The sequence below is a fragment of the Tachypleus tridentatus genome, chromosome 1, assembly GCF_004210375.1.
Source record: "Tachypleus tridentatus isolate NWPU-2018 chromosome 1, ASM421037v1, whole genome shotgun sequence".
Lineage (NCBI taxonomy): Eukaryota > Metazoa > Arthropoda > Merostomata > Xiphosura > Limulidae > Tachypleus > Tachypleus tridentatus.
In genome coordinates, this window is record NC_134825.1 from 23,930,929 (window position 1) to 23,956,229 (window position 25,301).

General features: G+C 33.3%; 1 protein-coding gene across 1 annotated transcript in view; it reads right to left on the bottom strand.

The window, feature by feature from the left end:
* Positions 1-25,301, bottom strand: part of LOC143244556 (glycerol-3-phosphate phosphatase-like) — a 44,292-nt gene that overhangs the window by 16,653 nt on the left and 2,338 nt on the right. The window contains 5 exon segments of the mRNA XM_076489477.1: positions 659-727; positions 2,443-2,580; positions 7,087-7,164; positions 7,166-7,180; positions 10,778-10,845. Coding sequence (XP_076345592.1) covers positions 659-727; positions 2,443-2,580; positions 7,087-7,164; positions 7,166-7,180; positions 10,778-10,845 — 368 coding nt within the window.

Consider the following 25,301-nt stretch of genomic DNA (forward strand, 5'->3'; position numbering starts at 1 on the left):
AAAAATATCAGTATTGATATTCTCTATTTTTAGATAATATTAATACTGATAGATGGTATATCCCCATCGCAATATAGGTCCCATTCTGCAGTCACCTCTAAAACCTAGGATACATTTTACATTCTACATTATAGCTTGTATCCTGGGATTCTTTCAAATAGTGCAACATTTTTATTTTGGCTTGTTTTTCCTCCTTATATGTGTGTAAGTATAACATTATTACACAGTTACAGTAAACTTATTTAAACTGAACACCTTCAGTTTTCCATTTACCATACAATTCCTCAGTACTACAGAACTTTAACAGTATATACTAATAATGCTTGTAACTGGTTATTATTTTTGATAGAAACCACTATCAGTCTACGAAAAGAGTATTGGTAGATTGTTTTTTAAAGAATGATATTACAAATTAAGTAATTTATCTTCAAAATAATTGAAAACAACTATGATCTTTACTGAACAGGTAAACATAATGTAGAGAAAAAAAACTTATATCACACTGAGTTTCGAAACCTTTTACTATCATGCTTTAAGTCTTTCCAAACAATATCATACTTATGTTTACTACAAAATAATTTTTTATGCGAAAAAGTAAAAGAGAATACATGACAGGTTATATTTTGTTTCATAATTATACATACATGTATGAACTTACCTCAGGATCTAACTTCAAATCTTTTGTTACCCACTCATGCCAATTTTCTCCTTCAGGTAGTATATCTGGCTAAGAGAAGACATTTTTTAAATGGAAATTTCAGTTCAAGATATATTAATCTATTCTGAGTTAAAAACAAAGCTACACGACAGGTTTTCAGTGCTGTGCCCATCAGTCAAGATACTAATGTTCTCACATTAATGTATTTCGTACACAGTGATGTGGTATTCCCACATTAAAGAGTATAATCATACAATAAGCTGGAGAAATAGTAGTCAAGTAAGAGATTAGAAAAACAAATCAAGATTTCACTCTCATGTGAAGATTTATAAATTTTAATAAAGGAGAATCCACAATCATTATTAACTATCAAAATTATTATGTTAGAAATTAGAGAATTTTAATGATCATCAACTGTTTTACTATAACAGATTAACATTATGATGCAAGTTCATTTTCTACACAAATGTTGTGGCAAATGGTTTATATAAATAGTGTTCTAACCATAATTGCTTTTGTTGTGCTCAAGACAGCCTCGTGAGCTCTGTACTGAAAAACCAATGTGGTAGATATAGTGGCTGTAATACTATTATACACTTTTCTTGAAAAGCCCTAGAGGACTGAATACAGAATGTAGTATCAAAAATTCTAATAGGCCTAATACCAATACCTTGTTACAGCCATAAATCATTACAATTTTGTTTACATCATCATTCTACATCCTACTCATAGTTCACATTACTTAAAACATTCCTCAATGTCAGTAGACCTGATGAAAATTTAGGTTAGCTGTTTCAAATTTTCCACTTACTGTCAAATGCAAATTAAAGACAGTCATTACACCATATATGTTAAATCACAATATTACTCTTAAACATTTAGTATGCCATTTCTCAACCTTTTTCAAACTAGGAACCAGTTTGCTTCCTACTTAAATTGTTGCAAACCAATAAAATATAAGTACAATAAAGAATCATCATAAAAGTATTCTGTCAGCTTTGTTTGCTTATATGAAATCCCATGGATAAACAAGAAGGTTGTGACAATGAGCACTTGTCCATGAACTAGTGGTTGAGAAACACTGATTTAGTGAATACAGTTTAAAAACAAATTAGTACTTTGATTGACAAAGAAAACATGAGTTGTACATGTACTCAAGCAAGCCAAGCTTTATGTGGGTATCTGGAAAAATACATGTACCTATTGTTTTCTAAACCTAAGCTTGAAAATAACTTATTTTTAATCTCTGACAAGTATTCCCAGCTATTTTGAATGTTACTCACAAATGTGTCAAACAGTGAATAAAACAATTACAGGCCATTAGCAGATATATAATTCGTTGGTTGACACAATTTTTGATTTAGAATTTTTGAATATTCTATCAAATGTTTAGATTGTATTGTTGATAATAATTTTAATTATAAAATGAAAGAAAAATAAGATACGATTAAAAAATGTAAACACTGCTTGAATATGTTTTTACTTAAACATTGGGGAATTCCACTGAAAGATACATGAGAAAAACATACACCAAGTTGCTAGAAAGGCTAATAGGTTGATCATTATACTGTAGTTTTCCCATAAATTTTGTGCTAGCAAATTACTATTTTAGTATTTAGTTTATTGTTTACGACTATTCTTAATCAAGCCTAGATTATCAACTGAAAACAAAAAATAAACAGAACCCTTTTGTGATATCTGGTTTAAGCATTAGAACTCACTGTTCACAGATAACCTGAAGTTTAATATTCAATTGATATTTTAAAATCAGGATATTTACTCACTCCAATGGGCAAAAATTGGATCCCAGCCTTTTCTAGCTCCCCTGTGATACCAGTACTTCCAAAGACATAAACCTTTTTTCTGAATTCTATCGACTTCAAATATACTGCGACACAGTAGGAAGTTGGAAATATTTTATCCTATTCAGTGAATGAAATCAAGCATGTTTGGTAAACACCATTTTCAAATAAAAAACAAGACCATAAAATAACAATGATTTACAAAGAATTATTCCAACATTTCTTGTTTGGAATATACATTTTAAATTTCACCTGCATGTTCATTTTGTACAATGTCAGTGATTAAAAAATTGCTTTTATAATGCAGCTCCAAATAACTTCCACAAATGAAATGATAAAAAAACAACATTGTCCGTCTTACATGACATGTTCCTCTGCTCTTGGTTTAGCTTCATCAAGATTTTTATGATTAATCAAATCATTGAATAAGTCAAAATCATAAATGATAAATCTTAATTTGCACTTTGTCAATTAGGGCTTGAACATCAAGCCCTTATACAATTATGTTTAAATATTTTGAAAATAAAGGCTAAAATATATGAAAATAAGGGTTTAAATATACATTACTTTTCATTGTTTCACTATACCTCATAAACACAAGAAACAGTCAGCAGGGCATGTACCTATTCGTAGTTCTATGAATGTAAATGTTTTCATTTTAACGTTGTGCACTGTATTGTTATTCTTTATACACATACAATTTATGGCTGCTTTCCAATACACAGCAGTTTCACGACACACCATGGTAAACTACCAGTACCTACTGTGAACTGTTACATCAACTCCCTCACCACTAAGTTTTATGAAATTGCTTTTCTAAATGTTGTTTTCCTACACCACCACATCAAAAAAGCATTTTTATTTCCTTCATCAGAAAATTTCTATAAAAGCACAGTGATTACTAATTCTAGCAGAACTAGTTAAGAGGTTTTATATTTTATATCAGAGTTTTAAGTCTATTCTACATGGAAGTTGGATGATTCTAGTGTTATAATTAAAAATGTGATACATAAAAACAAAGAAGTAGTTCTGTTTATCAGATACGTTTCATTTGGACAAAAGAAATTTATAGCTGTGTAATCATATAATTCATTAATTTTACATACCTTAGCATATAATAGTTGTTTTTCAGGGTAATTTATATTTGGTACAAGCTAGTTTAAACATGGTGGCCATGTCATAAACATGTTGTTTTGAGCACACTAGTCATGAAAACAAATTAAAACCTAGAGTATAATGGGAACATCTGCAGAGGAATTCTACTTCTTTTGTTGGGCAGATAGGGTGGTGAGTTACCAAGTCCTATCTGCAGATGGCTGAAAAATAGCTTTAGAAAGCTTAAAATGACACGTATGTCTAAGCAACGTGCAATATTAAAATAAACAGAAACATCTGATAAACTACAAATAGGTATTATAAGAATATACGTGTATGTAACACACAGGTGGTTGTATGTCCTGCAAACAAAATTAGAATATTGGGTAGAATAGAAATCTTCAATTTTATACAACAGAGGTCCAGCAAGTCAAATATAGGCCTATTTCAAGAAAATAAGTTTTAAGCTCTTAAATTTTTGAAAGTAAAGAAAAAAATGTTTTCTATAATTTTTAAAGGTTCCTTAAATGGCTTTAATTAATTAAATTTTAATAAAAAATTTCCAAAATCTTTAACAAAATTTCTGACTTGGAGAATATAGAGAGCATTGAAATAAACACAAAGAACAGGGCTAATTGAAAAAAGACAAAGATAGTAGTATGAAGCATCTATGTGTTTTGGAATCTTCAAAATTCCATCTTGAGTAATCAAGAGATAAAAACATACACAATGGTAATTATAACATAAATATAACTTTGATATGTAAGAGGAAATAAATTTGAATATAAAACTAGAAGAAGAGAAAATAAATAATACTTAGCACAAATGAAATAGTTACATTGAAAAACATTTCAATCTAATAAAGAACATGTATTATTTAGACAAAAGAAGAGATTTTATATGCAACATCTCTTTTATTAAAATTTCAGTATGTTTGGTTGTTAAGGAAATTTTAAAATAAAAAAATCAGAGTCTTGTTTCTGTATCATTCTGGTAGATAACAGATTTGAGATGGTTTGTAACTAATTCTAGTTTTAATAGATATGCCCATGTGTTCAAAAGCTCATACATTACGGTAACATTTAGTTTCACTAACATACGAGTCCCTACATTCTCCACAGTAAACAAGATGTGGACAATCTGCAGTAAGTGCATGATCTTTCTAGTGGAAAAATCTGTTAGTCTGAAATCAGGATCAAAAATAACTTTTACCTCAATTTGAGAATAGTGTGAATTACATAAGTGTTTTTAACTTTTTTATGATAAGGGAGCTCTGTCTTGAAAGATATGTTCAACAGGTGTAGGATATTTTGGTACGGTAGGCATCTTAGATAGCTTTACAAACAAATTACTTAAGAATTAGTAGGTTATTTTCCCCAAGAAGTGCTTTTGGTAGCTATTTTCAGAAATAATGCTTTCTTTGAAAGAAATTTACTTGTCAAGAGCTGGGTAAGAAAAGCTAAAGTTGTTGTAGGCCCTGTTTAGTTGACAGAGAATAAAAATATGTTTGAAAGAAAATGGTATAGAGCTCTCAAACTGCATGAAAGGCCAGTAAATGTGTTTCTTCATTAGGCACAAGTTTTAAAATCAGTAGCATCATGATTAACAAGAAAGTCCAATAAAAGAAATAGTTATTCATCCTTATTTCATGAGCAAAGTTTGTGGAGGGGCATTTTGAATTAAAATATAAAAGTGTTACATATGATCTTTATGGTGGAAAGTATCATCAACATATCTTCTGTAGAACAAATTAAATCTTAAAGGAAGTTATGTTTGGGGTGAGAGAGGAAAATGTTAGCAAGCATTAAAGCCTGGAGAGAGCCCACAGCAATGCCATCTGCACATATAGAGTTTTTAAAGAGGGTCTTTTGTTGAAAGTTCAAACATAAATTTGAAGCCAGGTTTAGAAGGTCCATTGACAAGAATATATTTAGCAAAGAGATAAGAAAATGTGATATTAATGGTTTTGTCCAGGGGAATATTAGTAAAAAGTAACACCAAAGTTAGCCCTTCGGGTGATTGTTAAGGAAGGGATATTTGGCAGATCAAACAGTAAAAGGTTTTCAGATGGGCACAAGAAATATAGGTAAGTTATATCTGCAAATGGCCAAAACAGAAAGTATAGGTCCAAGTGAGGTATCTGGTTTGTGAATTTTCAACAGGTTATATAATATTCCAGGGTGAAAGCATGTAAGATACAAACTGTTCTAAACACAATGAAAAATAATACTGATTTTGCTGAGACATATCAGGAATCTTTGAGTTTTACCTTCAAGTTGTAAAACATGAGATAATGATTCCTTGTCTATAAGTTTAAGCTTACTGCAGTGATGAAGAACATCAAGTGTTTTTGTTTTTTTTCAACACAGCCAACTTTGTTCAGGATAACAACTCTGTTTTCTTTATCCAGTCATAAGATAACATGCAATGTTTCACACAACATATAACATAATGTTTAAGGAGAACAAAGGATCTGTTCTCAATGTCCCATCCTCTGAGCCACACTAAAATAAATTTAAAAAAATTAAAGCCAGCTCTCACCATTCATATATCTATCAAGCTTTTTCTTACACTCACCAAAATTTACTGCTTTCATAACATCTGAAGGCAAACTATCCCATAGGCCAACCACCCTATTTGAAAAATAAAACTGTTAGCTAAAGACAGCTTCTACCTTCTTTAAATCTATATTTGTATGTCCCATAGTGCTATGATATTCACTGTTAAGTATGAAAAATGTTGATCAATTCCTTTTAAAGTTTAAACACTTCAATCAGATCCCCTTTAACTCTTCCTTTTACAAGACATGTGATGATCATATTTTTGTTACAAAAGAATTCTTTAACAGCTGTCAAAATGTATTTTATAACAGCTGGTATGGATATTAACATTTTTACTAATAAAGCAGAGAACAATGTTTTGACCCTCGTTGGTCATCTTCAGGTTAATAAAGATAACCTAGGAAGGTTGAAACGTTGTTCTCTATTTTATTAGTAAAAGAGTTAATACCCATACCAGCTGTTCTGAGATAAATTTTTACTTCAAGTGGGTTTATCCTCACCAAGAATTAAAGGCTGTCAGTTTTTAGGTTTCAAATTATCCTGCGCAAGTTACAGTTATAGAAGGTGAAGAGTGCTAGCTTTTTGCTACAAAGGTAGTGTGCTGACTGCCCACTGTTCACATCTCATATACTTGTACACGTGCAGAGATTAAGGTCAAGTGTAATATTAAGGTTTGAGCATTTGAACACATGAGTATATCTGTAAAAACTGGAAGTTACAGATCCTTTCAGTTCCATTACCCAATAGCACAATACAGAAACAAGGTATTCACAATAATTATTTCAGGTTTAAGAAAGCCTGTTTATGATAAACTATAGTGAATTAGTTCTTTAGTTCAATCTAATTATAAATGAAAATATGAAACTGATATTACTACAGTTTTTTTTTTCTAATTAAACACAGAATCATTAGATTATGCATTAAATGTCATTGAATCATTATATTACACACATATTTATTCATAACTCACCATACTTGCTTTAAAACCTAGCATCTCACACTTCTGATTGTACTCATTCCTTGCCTTAGTACTGTTGTTTGTAACAAAAAATCACAGTCTTTCCCTGTTACAAGTATAGAAAGCACATGAGAATTACGATTAATAGTCTTATACAAGTCAATATTTTCTTATGTTGAAAACGTAGTTTCAAAAAAGTATTTAACTCACACAAAAGGCTATTTCAATCACTGACTGTTTTCTAAGCATTGTTAAGAGTTTTAGTCTAACCAGTCTGCGGAAATGGTGACCTTTCATGGACAAGTCCAAATATGCCATCCTGAAAAGACAACAAAAATCAACCAGTCAGAGTTACTGGTGAAAAATCACAGGAAACAGATTTGTTCCAAAGAATAAACAGTCAGAAAAGGAAACCCCAAAAGGAGTCAGTACAAGTAACATAACATTTCATGGATTGAACTGGACAAAGAAGCCTATCCCAAATGTGAGAAAAGTACAGGTGGATAAATAAAGGTAAGGAAACGAGTAAGAAAGACAAATCACCTTTCTGGGTTATTTAGATCTTAGGCAAAAAGGGTTGGACAGAGTAGAGGAACACACAAGAATGGTAAGAGGTACTAGAAAGATTAATGTCTTCTCAAGAATGAGAAGGAAACAAATCTTAAGGAAAAGACGGTACAAGGAACACATAGCAGGGGGTTTAAAAGAAGAAAGAGAAAAAACATAAAGAACCACATTAAGATTCAAATCTGTATAACAAAGGGACATGGAGGATAAGCAGTATGGAAGGAGATGACAGAGAAGAAAATGTTACAGAACTGGAAAAAATAAAAGATGTTCAATGGGGCCACCCGATAACAGAACAAAGCCAAAATAGATACACAACCAGGTGAAGAATTAGGAAAGCTGAAGTTCAGAAGAACACAAGGGAAGAAGCCATAGCAAATAAACCAACACTGGAAGTTAGAAAAATGCCATTGGTAAACAGTTAAGGCAGTTGAGAACAAAGTTTCTTCAGTAAAAGAAAAGTGATACATAACAAGTCAGTCTTGAACTGAGGCAAGGAACCAGACAAATTTCAAGCATGAAGATCGGGCTTGGTGCAAAAATAGAGCATGGTGCTGTCGGGACAAACAATGACTGATCAAGGTTGACAAATGAGAGTCCAAGAGATAAGGGCAGAGGATGTTACACAAGTAATGACAAAAGCAGAGGGAACCAATGCTGTGCAGGCCAATAGAGAACATCCAACAGGACAAGGCAAGCAGTGGTCTGAATGAGGGATAGAATTCTGGGTAGAAGTCAGATCAGATGGGTAACATATATAGATGTGAAGACTTGTCAACTCCAGACTGTGTATGTCTAATGAGGAGTGTGGAACAGGAGACCAAAAGGAAGAAAGGTTGGGTTGCAGTGTGTAGCAAAGGTATCAATAAGTGGTGTCCCTAGTTAAGAACACATGCACCAAAAAAATCTACAGATGAAAGGACTACTCCATGGAGAAAACCTGGTTCAGAAAAGATAAATTATTAGCCCACAGATTCATGGTTCCAGAAACAAGGCAAACTAGTACCACCACATTATGATAATGGGCCCAGAAAAGGAGATCTAGAATCTGAAAATAGAAATCTGTTATTTCCACCTTACTTGGTGATATAATGGATAACAACTGAATTGTTTAAGCAGGCTTTTAACCCCCAACCACACAGGAATGGAAGGAAATGGATCAAAATCCAATCTGCCAAAAGTTCAAGGATATTTATGTGGAATGCAGATTTCTATGCAAACCACAGACCAGAAATCTCTTAATAGTTGAGAAAGTCCCCAACCATAAAAGATGCATCTGTGAACAGATGCAACTCTGGATGAGATGGGAAAATGGGAATTCCCACTGTGGTCTGATCCCTGTGGAGTCGCCAAATTGGATCCACCCTGATCACAGAAGGAAGAGCAATAGGATGATTTAAGGGATCCAGTGAGAAATTCCACCAATTAAGAAGTGTCAACTAATGGTAACACATATGAATTCAACCCATGAAAATAAGAGCTTCCAAGGAAATCCACATTTCTAAATGAGATAGACACTCTCAAGTTGTGAGAGGAGAGGTACAGGCAAATAAGAGAAGGTCAAGGCAGACTGAGATATGAATTAAAGAAAAACCCCAAACAAAACATGTACTGAGTATGGATAAGAACATATTTTTCCACTTTGATCAGAAAACCACCTTTATTGCTTCCAAAAGAAGCAAATGTCTATAAGTCATTGATTGCAAATGGGAATGGTATGGAGCCATTCATCTACATATTAATAAGTTTGAAAAACTAGTGAGTGAAGGTAATGAACCAATAAACAAACCATTCAATAAAACACATAGCTGAAGAACGACAGAATCTCAGAAGGTAATACAAGGATGAAAAAAAATGTGACAAAGGAGAAATATAACCTTGTTCCATCATTCCATGATTATAGGGAATGTGGATGACCACTGATGAAAGAATCATATAATAAAGAGGCATGCCAGAGATTTCCTTGGAGGCTTGGGAGAGATGAGGCATGCCTATATTTGACCATAGTTGATCAGAAAAGTTTCAAGAAAGAACACTAATATCAGGAGGAGAAAAACATAATAATTGGAAGATAGTCTTTCATCCAATAAGATAAATAAGGAACCATTTTGCTATAAGGCGAAACATCTAAAATATGATATACCTGATTGACAAGTTATAAGAAGAGAGCAAGCAAAATGTTTTGAATGGATTTAAATTGGGATAGAACAAAAAAGGAAAATGCCAGATAAACAGTACAAATTTTCTTCCTCAGAAACATGATCAGGTTGACAAGGAGAAACAAGTTGCTAAGCAAGTGTAAAACTTTATCTCCTTAGGAATCAAAGCATGAACTTCCTCAGCATATAAAGTCAATCCCATGTTTTGGGAAGATGTACTATGTGCATTGTTGTCTGTGGTAGGAATATCATTGTCCACCATATTAAATCTTGAAGCCATAATGAAAACAAAGCACACTGAAATACTGTAGTTGCACTCAGAAAAATTAACACACATCTAAAATGTATTGTGCCAATTGAAAAATTGGGGATTGAACAGGAATAACACATAGAGGTAGGTAAGCTGTTACAGGAGGTACTACATTATGAGTAGAAAGCATACACATGGTGTGTACATGCTTAGAAATGTCAATGAAACTGGTTGGGTATAAAGACATTAGTTAAAATTATTTTAACAATGGTCAGAGAGCAGCCAACAATTGAGACAGCCTTTTGTGTGACATTAAAGTCTGTTTTGAAATTTATACACATCAAAAACATAAACTTTAACTATATCACAGTACAACAATTTAACTTTTACAACTGTTAGAAAGTCCACCAATTTCTGGAAAAAAATCACACATCAGAGAAAAATCCTCACAATAAGACTTTATCATTACTCTCGTATGCATAAGTTATTTATTACAATACAAACTTTTAAAGTGCATTTAATGTTAAGTATATACTTTATATTTTTTACTGGCATCCCTATGACACAGAGAAGAAATCAGTGTTGTTTTTTTATCCTTGATGATATAAAAAACACAGATAAAAATCAATAACATTTCATGGACACTTGATGCTAATAACAAATGATTTTGGTATTTTAAAGCAACAGAGATTTCCAAAATAAATATACAGAGAAGGTTCTTCATTACCATGTCTTGAAGAGCATTTATAGTTTCTTTTGCTCCTGGAATTACTTCGTTTCCATTCCAAAGTACTCCTAGCAATGAGAGAAAATTCATATTCACACAAAACAAATAAAAGCCACTAAACTGCCATATAATATAATTTATTTCAATTAACCAGAAGATTCATGATGAAAGTATCTTAAATAATGTACCACATAAAGACATAAAATGTCTTCATACTAGACATAAGTATTGACTTTCTCACTTTGACACACTTTGTAACCCTCTACACAGGATATATATATATTCTGAATAATACTCAAAAATGTATTGCCAGTAAGCACTTACCTTCTCTTATACAAACAGCTATTCTTGTTCACTGCTGCCCTCTATCTGTATTTTTTTTATACATGCCACATGCCTTTAATCTCCTCTCAATTGGAATTGACTGACTTCAGTGTATCTCTCATGCAAATAATCATTCATCAACACACCATCAATAAACTGCAATATATTCTTGTGATATATGTGAGTCTCTCTATTCAATTTTACCAAACTATCACATCAAGTCTTGGCAGAATATGGTAGTATTGGTTTTTCAGTGTAAAGGAAGGTTGAAAAGTGTGAAACGAGATAAGTATCTACAGGAAACACATTTTTAGTGGAGAAAAATTATGACTTCTGATACAGTGCATTACCATTTCTCAATAACAGGCTAGAATCCTACACTGAATTGATGGAGGAAGTGGTTTGAGAGAAAAAATGAAGTATCCAAAGAACAATCTCTAAGAATAGACAGTCATATTATAAAGTCCAATGTGGGTGACAGTACCACTTCTAAACCAGGTATATTCTTCACCAATCACAGAAAATGTCTCACATATGGATGGAAAATGTGGGAACACAAACAAATTCAAGAGGACTAAGGTCAAATAGTGATCAGAACCATATAATATTTATACAACTGTGTCACAGAAACTATAAAAGTGAGTAAAATTAAAAGGTTGTATCTGAAGTGCAGAGAGACTACACTGTGACAGACCATACACACCTGGTCAATTACATCCAAAATTCATGCCACTTAAAATCGACATCCACACAGGGGCAGGATGAGAATCATACAACTGATAAATCACCTACAATACAAAACCCACACATATGGTGGGAATAGAAAGGAGGATAATATTGTCTTTACCTCAAGTTTATGAGGCCAGGTGGAATGAAGATCCCCAGACCCATGAACGGGACGCGTTAATATAAGGAAGTGATTGATTGATCTGAGAAACTGACATTCAGTATTAAAAAGATGACTACATAATGTAAGGCACCTCCCTCAAAACAAAAGGAAATTTACCAGAACCATCCAAAGCTCAGTAACATTCTCAGAATAATAAGCATTGAAAGCACCTACACTGTGGCCCACAACACAGATGAAGAAAAATGATTATGATCAACTGAGGAAAATAAGCATCTGTAATACAAGTATGAAAACTAGTGTTAATTAGTTTAATGCTAAATCCAAAACCCAGTCACTGGGAGTTGACATTCTGGTAGGGTAAAATGAGGTATCCAAATTAAAGTGGTAAACTGCAATTTTGTTGGCTCACTCCCATTTATATTTGTTTAATGATGGAAGATGTCACATTATCTACACCAGCAGGTCTCTGCCACCCTACTCTCAACTGAGTGACTGTATAATCATTTCTATATTCTATTTGTATTTTATATCTCATTAACCTATTCAGGAGGATGCCACCCCAGTGGCTTGGAATTAGAAAGTGGTAAGGACTCTCAAACTCTACTAGAAAAAAGGGGGAAAATGTGATGGAGAGTCCAAAGGAATGACAACACCTTAAACAGTGCAATGGGTGACCATGAAACCTTTACCCACATAGTCCATGGACAATTACAGTCCAAGGCAGGCAAAAGTTTTTGTTAAATTTCATCTCAAGGATAAACCTACCTGCAATCTTGTGAAACACCCCATCTCTGCAGTGTGTGTTGCATGGTCATGGAAATATGTAAGTTGACATGGCCTTATAGTGTGAACTAGATCTGTTAAAGAATATCTGGTTCAGGCACCACTTGCAACGAAATGGAATCTAAACAATGAAAAATAATAAAGGGAAGAGGGCACCTGAAAAGAAAAAAGAATTTACCATGAATTCTGAAGAACAGCTAGAGGTGGAAAATGATAGTCCAAAGATGAAGAAACCATGATCAGATGTTAGTAGTGAGAGAAAAACATATTATGGGTAGTCCAGATGCTAGACAGGTAAAGTACCTCCAAGGTGACAATGAAGGTGAAGTGCAAATGAAATAGTAAGATATAAAATTGGATAAAGAGACACATTGAACAAAGTACAGGATGAAGATGATAAAGATAAAAAAGCTAACTGAATTAAAAGCCGAACCCAACTGATAAAGGTGGCAAGAGAAAAATCACAAACAGAGGATGGGTTCTAAGGAAGAAGTGAGAATGGAAAACAAAGAAAAACTGTATGTCCAATATAACAGAGAAGAGCATATACAGGATAAAAATAGCAGTCAATTCAGATCAGGCCTAGGATAAAGGTATGAAATGGAAGGTAAAGCAGGTAATTGAAGGAGTTATCCTCTTGAGTCTCTGAAGAGTAATGGAGAAAAAATAATCTGGAGAAATAAGAAAACATATAGAAGGATAAAGAGTACATGAAACATCAATGGCACATAAAGAGATCATGGACATCCACAGGTGAATAGGAAAAGGAAGTAAAACATAAGAGGAAACAAGAAACATTGGGAGATTGGTTTGAAGGTAATATAAGGCAAAGAAGGATCACATTAATACCCCATCTAGAAGGGCAGCCCACCACAGTGGACAACAAATTTGGAAGTTATACAACAACAGCTAAAGTGTGAGAGAAATAAAACAAAAGATGTGGGACAGGGCTGCCTGAAAATCCAATGTTGGGGAGACAGAAAACCCACAATCCAAAAGTCAATTGAGGAAATCTGCAAAATGAATAACCATGGGTTGATCAGAGAAAAACTGTGGATCCAGAAACTTACAATGGAAATATGTTCCATTTGTGTTAAGAAACTGTGTATTTTCTCTCTAATGACTAGAAGAAAACCAGGTATAAAGATGGAAGACAGGAAGGTCTGTTTGAAACACTGGTGACTGAGGAAAGCCACAGCTGATATGGCTAGGAAGGAGTTATCAAAAGAACTGAACAAATAAATGTCAAGAATGATCAAAAACATCTACAGAAGAGAGAATGAGGGGATAGACAAATGTGTTGATCCATTTCTGGATGAAAAGATTGAAAGTCAGGAAAAAATGATTAAGGATTAGAGACCAAAACCAAGGCAATTTGTGGTTAAGAGACACAGCAAAAGCTTTAGTGTGAGGAATACCTCACTGAAGTCAAAGCCACTACTGGAAAACAAAAGGATCAAGAAATCATTCCATCACACAGACTTGTCTTCATGGAAATTCAATCCATGAAAAAAGCACAAGGAGCATGACACAATGATATGAATATTAAGCATGTGAATATCCAGCATTTAGATACAAAGGGATGAAAAATGAGTGTTGCCCTGGTAATTAGGATAAGCAACCACTGAAAAAAAATACAAGGATTGATTACTAGATAGTTTCTGGCTAAATAAAGAAAACAAACCAAAACACAACTTACAGCAAGGAGCATCAAAATGTTGATACAATAAGACATCTTGGCCACAAGCCAAAACGTCAAAGCTTCCTGTTGATCGATCCATGTCTTTATCCTTGAAATGTGCAACTTTGGATGAGGAGAAGGAAGTGTTACACCTCACAAGATATGACTCATGTCTAACCACCATTGTCAATCATCAACAAAGGTATGAGAGAGGGAAATAAGAGCTGATAAAGGATCCCTTGTGATATTTCACTGGTTAGGAAAAGCCACCATATGAGTCTGACCTAAGGGAATAAAGGTTGTCTTGGAAGTGACAGAACATTATAAGCTGTAATAGAACTGAAAACTCATTGAACAAAGTTAAATAAAAGAAGGGTAGGCTCATATGAGATGGGTATTGAAAAAGAAAACCAATAAAATGGACATGACATTGGACACACTGCAGTAAAACTTCTCCAATTTGATTAACCAGCCCACTATCGCTGTAGCACAGAAGATCCCAATAACAGTAAAACCATGAGTATAAAGTGAGAGGTTGAAGAAGATAAACAAGCTAACATGTAGGTATTAAGAAAGCACAGAAAAAGAGGAATTGGAGAAAACATCACACACCTGAAAAATTATGTTAAAAAATGCCATATTAGTCCTAACTGATTCTGCAGGAGGGTAGAGAAAGACTCAGCAAAATTCAGTGATGTAATAAAGACTATCAAATCTTCATTGGCCCAACAAGTTCCATTTATTTAGGAGTATTAGTGGGGCAAGTTCAGAAGGAAGTTGACACATATAGCAATCAATCTCATGGTGGATAATAGCAGAGAAATCCAACAACAGGTTTCCCACTGCTGTAACGTGAAAATAATGATAAAGGTATAACACTGAGAGCAGGAACATGAACCTTAAAAATCATTGTAAAAATAGAGAAATCAAACAAAAGTGTTTGATGCAAAATATGCGAGTGTGAGACAAAAAAGTGAACACTGGTAAATTATGTTAAAGTACAAGATTTCTCCAATATAAAGGAAAAAAAAATAAGAAATTCCACTTTAGAAAAGCTACTATGAAAATCAAAATTCACAATAAAAGCACCAAAAGAGAAAAAAAAAAAAATTCTGAACATAAGTTCTGCTAAATGAGAAGTGATAGTTTGATAGGAATGAGAATATGTAGCTCTGTTATTGGTAGAGGGTTGCTGCACATTTATTTGTACAAGACACACACTGGAATGAGTCAATTCCAACAGAGGGGTGATAAAAGGCATGTGGCATCCATAAAACTTTTTCTGCATATAGAGGGCAGTACTGACTGAGAACAGCTGCTATGTGAGGGGAGGTGATGTACCATATCAGAACTTTCTCAGTTGTTACATACATGAGGCACACTCTCAGATTATTCTCCCTGAAAAATTGTTTGTTTCACTTTTCAAACAAATTATAGGGTTTCCAGGTTGAAAGAATCAAATTGGTGAAATCCTGCTATCTCAACTTAAATACCAGATATGCAGCTTAAAGCATCAACACTTGAATGTGTCAAGTTTGCATTTCCAGCATCAAACGAAATCTTCTTGCAGTCAACTTTGTCACTTGTTTCTAATTTCATTTATTTTCAGCTATTTGGTTTTGCTTTTTACTTAATTCCACATTTTCTAAACTTCTGTTTCTTCTTTAGTGTTATCAACAATTAAACATCAGTTATTTTATTTTCTCTTAATCCTAATAGAAAATGCACCATTGCTACCAGAATCATTCTCAACACATTACACTGCAGTTCTACCTAAATAAACTTCTGCATACTAAATGCCATACAAATTCAATATGGTCAAACTAACTATTGATAAAATTCAATATATCTTTATACAGCAAACCTATATAGATCCTAGTTTTCTTAATAATTGTTAGTTGCATTGTATGTACTGTAATGTTTTCTTTTGACTCATGGGTAACTTACACAAATTTAATAGAAAATCAACATACTTGCCTCATCCTTTAAGTAACTTAGAAAACAATGATAAATGAATTCATATCAATGAAAGGGTTAAAGATTAAAGCTTCTTTTCTTCTTGTACCTTAACATGAAACCACAAAATGGAAGAAACCACTTGGGTGGAAATGGTAGCATATCACTGTATTTACACTTTTATATTCATCACACAAGGAAAACAAATATAAAATGAAATACATTTATACTCTTAATGCTTAAAACTGTTAGGGTTTTGTACCATTTGCCTATATTTTTGTTTCAGTGGCAAAATATGAAAAATATAAATGTAAATGGTTAAGGGTAACAAGTTTCAGCTTTGAAAACATTGTAGATCTAGATTGCTTGTCCTGTGAAATTATTTATGTTATAAGCTTGAGCCATAATTTGCCTAATAATGCAGCATTTGTTATAGATTTAAGGTCATTTAAATGTTTGCTAAATAGGTGTATGATGAAAAAAGGCTACAGCACGTGAAGTTTTGGTTTTGTTGCACTGTTTTCCTAGATCAGGGGTTCCCAACCTTTTGGCACTCGCGACATGAAAATGTAATTGATGAAATAAAATTAATGTTATCCCAAGCTACTTCTAACAAGGCTACGCGACTCCCTTGCCAAGGCTTTGCGACCCCTTGGGGGGTCGTGACCCACCATTTGGGAACCCCTGTCCTAGATGGAGAAATAAATACAGTGGGAAAAATATCTTCTTATAACCTTGATTTTTATTACAATATACATGTTGTATCAAACTTAATACAATATTGAATAAGCCATAATTACTGAGCTCAAAGCATTCAGCTACCTAATGATGATGAACACTATCATCTTGAAAACCACATGTAAATATATAGCACACCAAAATGTACTCATTAGAAACATCACATTCTACTCTTCATTGTGCAATGAAGAATACATCTTTACCTGGACATATATTCAGCCATTTTTTTTACAATTTTTCATCTTCGTTATCAGATGTGGAAAGGTCACAAACATGAACTGGTCTTCGTCACACTACAATTATAATAACATAACTGTATTTGCTTAGTTCTGTTTCTGTATTCAGCCCTCCTGGAGTGGGATTGTATTTATTGCAAAGAATTCTAAAAGAAATGTGTACAAGTTGCTTTAAGCTTTTATTTAAGAGTTAAAATTGTTTAAATTATCAATTTAGCAATTAGACACACATGCAAATTGTTGCTACAATACTCGTTAGATTTATCTAAAGCATAATACATAAATTGTTAATTACACAATTATCTAAATATATATTAATAATAGCTGGGTAAACTATAGACAAGAGAACAATAATTAGTAAAACTTCAATATAATTACAAGTATAATGAGTCTGGGTTTATATTGTGCAACAGGTATCAGGATTAAGCTATGTTTGAAAATTGTACAAAATGCACATGTTACATGGAATTCAAATACCTACAGCATGTTTTTATAAAATGAAATACTGTCAGTTTACCAAGATAAGTGGGTTTCATTATATAAGCATAACTATCCAATAAATTAGACAGTTGGAATAATCAGTTTTTAATAATTGAAAAACCTCATTTTTTTAAGTTAAATAATTTCATAAGAATTGACTTATTTGCAATTTTGATTAATCACTTGTCGGGATGATTAAAAACAGAAATAATCAGAAAAAATCTTCATTTAAATCATCTAATCATAATTTTGATATATTGATTAGTTTACATAATCACTGCTCTTAGTTAATCAACTATATTGATTAATTAATTAAATTGCACAGCTCTATTGCTTGCTTGCAATAACAAGACAAATATGAGGTTTAAATAACAGAATAGTTGAACTACGTACACAGTTATATGTAGAAGAAGAAAGAGGACAGAAAGACGAGGACTAGAATTGGCTTGCCAAGTGTTAATGTACAAGGCATTGACAAGTTTGTTGACAGTTATGTTATTAGCACTCAGAGGCACTTTCTTTTTGTTTCAAATTGAAAAAAACTCAAGTTGGAAACTGTAAATCAGAGAAGCTGCTTTAAAAAATCTTCAATGATTTATGGATAGTCCTCTCAAGAGTGCTCTTCAAACAAGATTAAAAAATTTATTACTCAGCAAGATTACTCACTCAATGAAAGATTATTAATGATATGCTTTGAGCAACAGAATAACGGTGAATTGTACTACAGAAAAACTTTACTTCAAAAGACTATGTTTTTGTAGGATAAAGGAAGCTCTAAAGATATTTCTAAAAATATAGATAGTTGTAAGTTAAATTTGTGTAGTAATGAGAGAACTTGGGAAAGTGAGAATACATAAATTCATAGGATACTCCTACAAACCCATTAGTTAAATTAAATTAAAATATCCAATAATATCAACCATGTACATCTGTTATATCTGATGCTAACAGATAATTTACACAGTTCTAGGAGTCAGCAGGTATGGGCAAAATCCCCTTTAGCTTTACTCCTAATAATTTGGTAATATATACAATTATTTACCACTTCGAAAGCACAAAAGAGAGTTTTATTGAATACCCATCTGAACAGAGCTCATTGCTATCAGGATAACTTTTATCAGTTGATTGAAATCTAGTGCAAATTTGGAAGGAAGCAAATATCACCAGGCAAGATTCACCACTGAATGAGTTTCAAATGAAAATGACACAGAGGTCCTTGAAAAAGAATAGAAGTAAACACAAAAGAAATGAAGTCACTTACCATTCTGGCAAAGTAGCTTGGGTGTGGGAAATAGCCATAGGAGTAGCAAAAACTTTATGTACATGAAATATAAATGTATGAGGTATGATCGACATACCAGTCTGTACAACCTCCTCCAGTGGAGGATGGAACTGAGTTGCTAGAGGTATTGAGATATGGTGAACTGGATGAAACTCAAAGAAGTCCCTACCTATCAACATAAGCCAAGATAAAGCAATGAAACCTAACTGACAAAACCAACCAGCCAAAGTTAAAGGAGATAAGACACTTAACACCTAAGAATCCCAGTGTAGGGGCAGACATTGATATTAACCCCAAAACTCTTTAGTGCACACAACATAATTTCAAACAGCCTGAACTGGTCATAAGTGATGATCTACATCCAAGTAGCCATCAAACAGAGAAATGGAAAGAAGATGAATAGAAGAGAAAATTGCATCCTTTACATTAGACATAAAAGTTTTGTGTAGAAAGATCCTATTGGGATGCAACTGAACACAAGTAAAATGGTAGTGTCCTATAAAAATGAATTAAAAACATATTCAAATGTTGATGTCTGATAGCCAACAACAGAAGAAAATAACACTTAAAAGAAACATGACACCAAAGGATCAAAGGTGGATGAGATAAGACATGGAGAATCACTGTAGAAAGGACATCAATGAATGACAGAGAACTCAAAGAGATTTTACAAGCAAGAACAGAACCAGGGACTCGAAAACAGTGGCATTAGGGCTAGAACCCCAAAGAGGAAGAATCAAAATGTGGATTCTCAAAGTGCTTGAAAACTAAGGCATGCTTATCTCCTAAAAGGGAGGAAAAGACATTGCAACACTCTCTCATAACAGAGAAGAAAATCACATTATGCACAACGTCTACTGAAAGTAGAAAGATCATGTAATCAGTTGAACGATTGTCAAAGGAGATGAGTCAGAAGCTACAGAAGAAAAACTCAAAATATTACAAATTTGACATACTGGTCACTGAAACAGTGCAGAAGGTACAATGATCATCCTAGGCTGTCCAAGTAAAGAAAAACAGAGTCCAAATTTTCATCAGTCTGCCTTTGACCCCTCACAAGCTCAGCCTCTAGGCTAACAGGATAAAAAACATCAGACCTCATGTAAGACTCCACCTCTACATATAAGGCACTGGATATCCTCCATGAAAAATGAGTCTGCTGCCTCTCCCCTTTCCCCCCAATACTCAGGTAATGCTATACTTCAGAGATAGCAGAGTAGGAGCACTAGGCAACTCATTGTCAGAGATGTAAAGTTGTGAATTCATATAAAAATAATCTTAGAAATAAATATTTCTTTGTAAAATAAAGTAAACAACAAACTCAAAACCCAAGAAGACAAATCTTAAAAAAAAAAATGAATTGTCTATACCATAGATGTAACAAAATTCAACACTATGAAGAAACCTGTAATTGGATTTTATCAAGGTTGTACTGGAGGGTTGGAAATTTTAATCACAAGAAATGATGAACTCCAAAATTGCATCGAGAGGACAGCCAATGACAACAGAGGACATTGCATCTGTATGTTGTAGGACCTGAAAGAGAAAACCACAAGAAATATTTGGTGAATAGACAGTTTTGTGCAATGTGTTATTCCTGTATTAGGACTGTCCAAGAGATTCACAAGCTAAGAAGGGGAGTAATTGTAGACTGTATTTTCAATGTTTTAATTTGGCTATATAACAAAAGAGCACAAGATACTAAGATCAACTAAGCTCATGAAGCTGAGTCTAAAATGTTTTAAAGTTAACATCACAGAACTCCAGTAAATTAAAGTATCAAGTGATGAACACAGGTTATGATATAAAAATCAGTAAAGCACTGAATCAGTATGTGTTCTGCTCTGAACCAGCAGTAAAGCATCATTGAAAAATATGAATGAGTATTAGTGATTGTCTATATTCAAATATTTGACCAACTAGCTACAAAACTGTATTAAGTTTATCTTTGCATTAGTGGTAGTACTGTGGGAGAGGTATTTCCATCCAAATGTCATTTGCATACTTAGTCTTACATTTTACAACAGCGTACAAGCTTGAAGAAATATATTCATAAAATAATTTCAGAGAACCCACCCAATGAAAAAAACTGCATTACTGTAATATTATAAAAAAAAACTTAAGTCTGTGACTAATTTTATAAAAATAAGCTGTAACTGCAGTATAGCCTTCACAAGGTCTACAGAAAACATTTTTATACTATAACTCAACCAACTATTGGGAAACAAAAAAGACCCCAAAACATTTCCCTTCCAAAAATATTCAATCACAGTAACTATGTGTTTATTTATTGACAATGCTTCTCCCTTGTTATTCACACGAGTAAGCTTTATAGTAAGCTCATTATCACAACTATAAATTATCCAAGGTAAAGGAAAAGTCAACATCATAACAAATAGAGAAATTATGTTTATAGTAACATTACTGTTAGACAGAATATGAAACTGTTTTTCTTTTTTTTCTAACAATGCTTGTTTCAGTTGATTTTGGAGAAATATACTCTTACCCTTTATAAAGTAACAGTTTCTCAAACTATGATTCTCTAACAATATCAAATTATTTAATGTCAATTGAAATAGACAATGATCCATAGTAATGTACAAGCTTTGTAGAACTTGGTTCATTATGTGTGGCAAACTGTCTCTCATTTGATGCAATGAATTTAGGAAAACATAACAGGCAGATGTTAATAGGCCTCTTAGACCCATGATTATCTATGCCATGAACAGAAAGTGTTTTCTTGTTCATTTCAGTATTCCTGCAAATAACCTAATGCTTTCTCTGCATGTGTAATTATCAATCTGATCTGTCAAAAGAGATGAACTGCTATGTTTTTTTAAATCCATGTGGTATAGATGGTCCAAAACTCAGAACTAAGATGCTTACAAAAATTCAGATAACTAGCTTTATTTAATAGAACACATTAAGTTATTAAAATATGTTGCTTGCAAGAGGTTTTTTGAAAAAATGAGATCTATCTTTTGTATAACACTAACATATTAAAAGTACATATTTGTACATATAATTACAAAACAAAGTTTTCTTATGCTACAACTGAGACTTTAGAAAAGTTTACAGTACATATACATTACATGGCTAAAAGTATGTGGACACCTGACCATCACACATCTCATTCCAAAACCATGGGCATTAATATGGAGTTGGTCCCTCCTTTGCTGCTATAACAACCTCCACTCTTCTGGGAAGGCTTTTCACTAGATTTTGGAACATGGCTATGGGGATTTGCTCCTATTCAGCCACAAGAGCATTTGTGAGGTTGGGCACTGATGTCTGGGTAAGAAGGCCTGACTCGTAGTCGGCATTCCAATTCATCCCAAAGATGTTTATTGGGCTTGAGGTTAGGACTATGTGCAAGCCAGTCAAGTTTTCCACACCAATCTCGGCAAACCATGTCTTTATAAAAAAGTGCCATAAAGTTGAAAGCACACAATTCTATAGAATGTCATTGTATGCTGTAGTGTTAAGATTTTCCTTCACTAGAACTAAAAAGCCTAGCCCAAACCACAAAAATCAGCCCCAGACCATTATTCCTCCTCCACAAAACTTTACAGTTGGAATTATGTATTCAGGCAGGTAGAGTTCTCCTGGCATCGGCCAAACCCAGATTCATCCGCCAGACTGCCAGATAGTGCAGGGTGATTCATCACTCCAGAGAACGCATTTCCACTGCTCCAGAGTCCAATGACAGTGTGCTTTACACCACTTCAGCTGACGCTTGGCATTGCACATGGCGATCTTAAACTTGTGTGCGGATCCCTTAGCCATGTAAACCCATTTCATGAAGCAAGTTCCCGATGAACAGTTCTTGTGCTGACTTTGCTTCCAGAGGTAGTTTGAAACTTGGTAGTGAGTGTTGCAACTGTGGACAAATGGTTTTTATAAGCTACGTGCCTCACCACTCGGCGGTCCCTTTCTGTGAGCTTGTGTGGCCTACCACTTCGTGGCTGAGCAGTTGTTGCTCCTAGACATTTCCACTTCACAACAACAACACTTACAGTTGACCGGAGTAGCTCTAGCAGGACAGAAATTTGATGAACTGACTTGTTGGAAAGGTGGCATCCTATGACAGTGCCACGTTGAAAGTCACTGAGCTCATCAGTAAGATCTGTTCCACTACCAATGTTTGTTTACAGAGATTGCATGGCTGTATGCTTGATTTTATGCACCTGTTAGCAATGGGTGTGGCTTAAATAGCCAAACTCACTAATTAGAAAGTAAAGTCATTCAAAATGAGATTTACCGGAATAAATATGGTGGTAAAATTTTTCTGTATTGTTACATAAAATATTCTTACTGATCTAGGTGTTCCAAAATCTGATTAGCTAGTTACAACAGTAACACAATCTGCCAAAAAATTCTGGCTTTTAACAAACACACATCATTCACTTTTGTACATTCTTTCTCTCTTTATGACATCACAGTTCTGTTAGCAAACCATCTAAGTAATGTTTTATTTCTTTACACTTTTATAAACACATATAAAAGCAATTTCGAGAGGAGCTTGTTATAAAGGAAGTCCTATGTAATTATTTACTACTGTTTTTTTTCCTTACAGTAAATAAAATGAAACTGTGAATGCCATAAATTGTTTTTGGAAAAGTTAGAAAGATGGTTTTTGAAATGCTATTAGCATTGGAAAAATAAGCTGTTTGAAAGAGATAAACCTGAGAAACTTTATTAAGAAAGTAAAAAGTTTGTGGTCTTAATACAGCTTATCCTAAAACCTTGAAGAAGCTTAACAAACCTAATAAGGAATTTCAGCTATTATTTCTCAAGTTTTGGTAACAAGAAAATTCTTGTTTTAGAAAAGAACAAATCAGAGGAAGAAGTAGAAACAGAAAAACTACACACTTTTTAGTTTTCACTTGTGTTGTCGCAAACTGTCTAAAGCCACTGCCTGGAGTAATTTACAAAATTCTTGGGAAAGCTGGTATTGAGTCATCACTGTTTTTAGAAAGGGCTTACGATTGAAAATCATTTTTCAAATTGGAACATTTCTGTTGATAATGTGTAGTGCAATTCATATAGTGTTGATGAAAACAGCTTCACAACACTTGTAATTATAATAACTGGGCAACATTTATGGGATAAATGGTAAAGTTGTTACAAAATAAAACTGGATTAATGTAAGAAAAAAGGTACTGATAAATTAGTGTTTTCCTGATTTTAAGAATAAAACCAGAAAGGGCTCTCAATGGTTTATTTTGGAACATTACTGATCATGTATTTAGTCATGCCAACAATTTAGATATTTTAAGCAGATAGCTATCCAACTTTCCTAATAACATTAACCTTCAATCAGAGAAAGTTACCAACTCAGAATGGAACTAAAAAACAATGTAGTTAACAGTACAGCTAATTAAATATACTTTTCTTACATTTCTACTTACTGTTAACCATCTTTCTCTCATTGCAAAAGGCACAGTTAATCTTAAAGTATAATTAGGTTGTTGAAAATAAGAATACATTTTTATATTAGATATTTAAAGAAAAGTACAAACAAAATTAAACTATTTACCATGTTACCTGTGACAGGCTACCAGTGAATTAGCTACAAAATGTACGTGCTGTATTTGCCCAAGTATAATGTGCAACCAATACTGAAAATTAGATTGAAGAAAATTTATTTTTTTACACATCAGTCATACAAAATGTATTGAATAGTTTCTAATTACAATAAACAACTATTTAACATCTATGGAAATTTTTCACTGAAATTTTTGTGTGTCATATTTAAAAAAAATTACCAAAAACTTTATACATGGTAAACACTTGCTAATAATTCATCTTCACATAAATCTTCATCACACTAAAATTTCTGCTATGATAAGATTAATTGGGCTTGTTTCCTTAAGCCTTTCCCCCATCCTCTTCTCACTCGCATAGCATTTCATCATCCATCACATGACCTACATTGAAATGTAACGTTTTAAACATTTAATAATGCATTAATAATTTTTGTTGGTAGCTGCTAGTAAAATACCGAATAGAATTGAATGTGCACAAGTATAATGCACAGTCAATTTTTTAGGAGGTATTTGGAGGGAAAAACAGTGTCCATTATATTTGGACAAATACAGTAGTTAATCTTGTTTCTGTAAGGTCTGGAAAACATTCAGTGACGTCAACAAAATCATTTAGTGAGATATGATGTCATAAAAGAGAGCCACCCC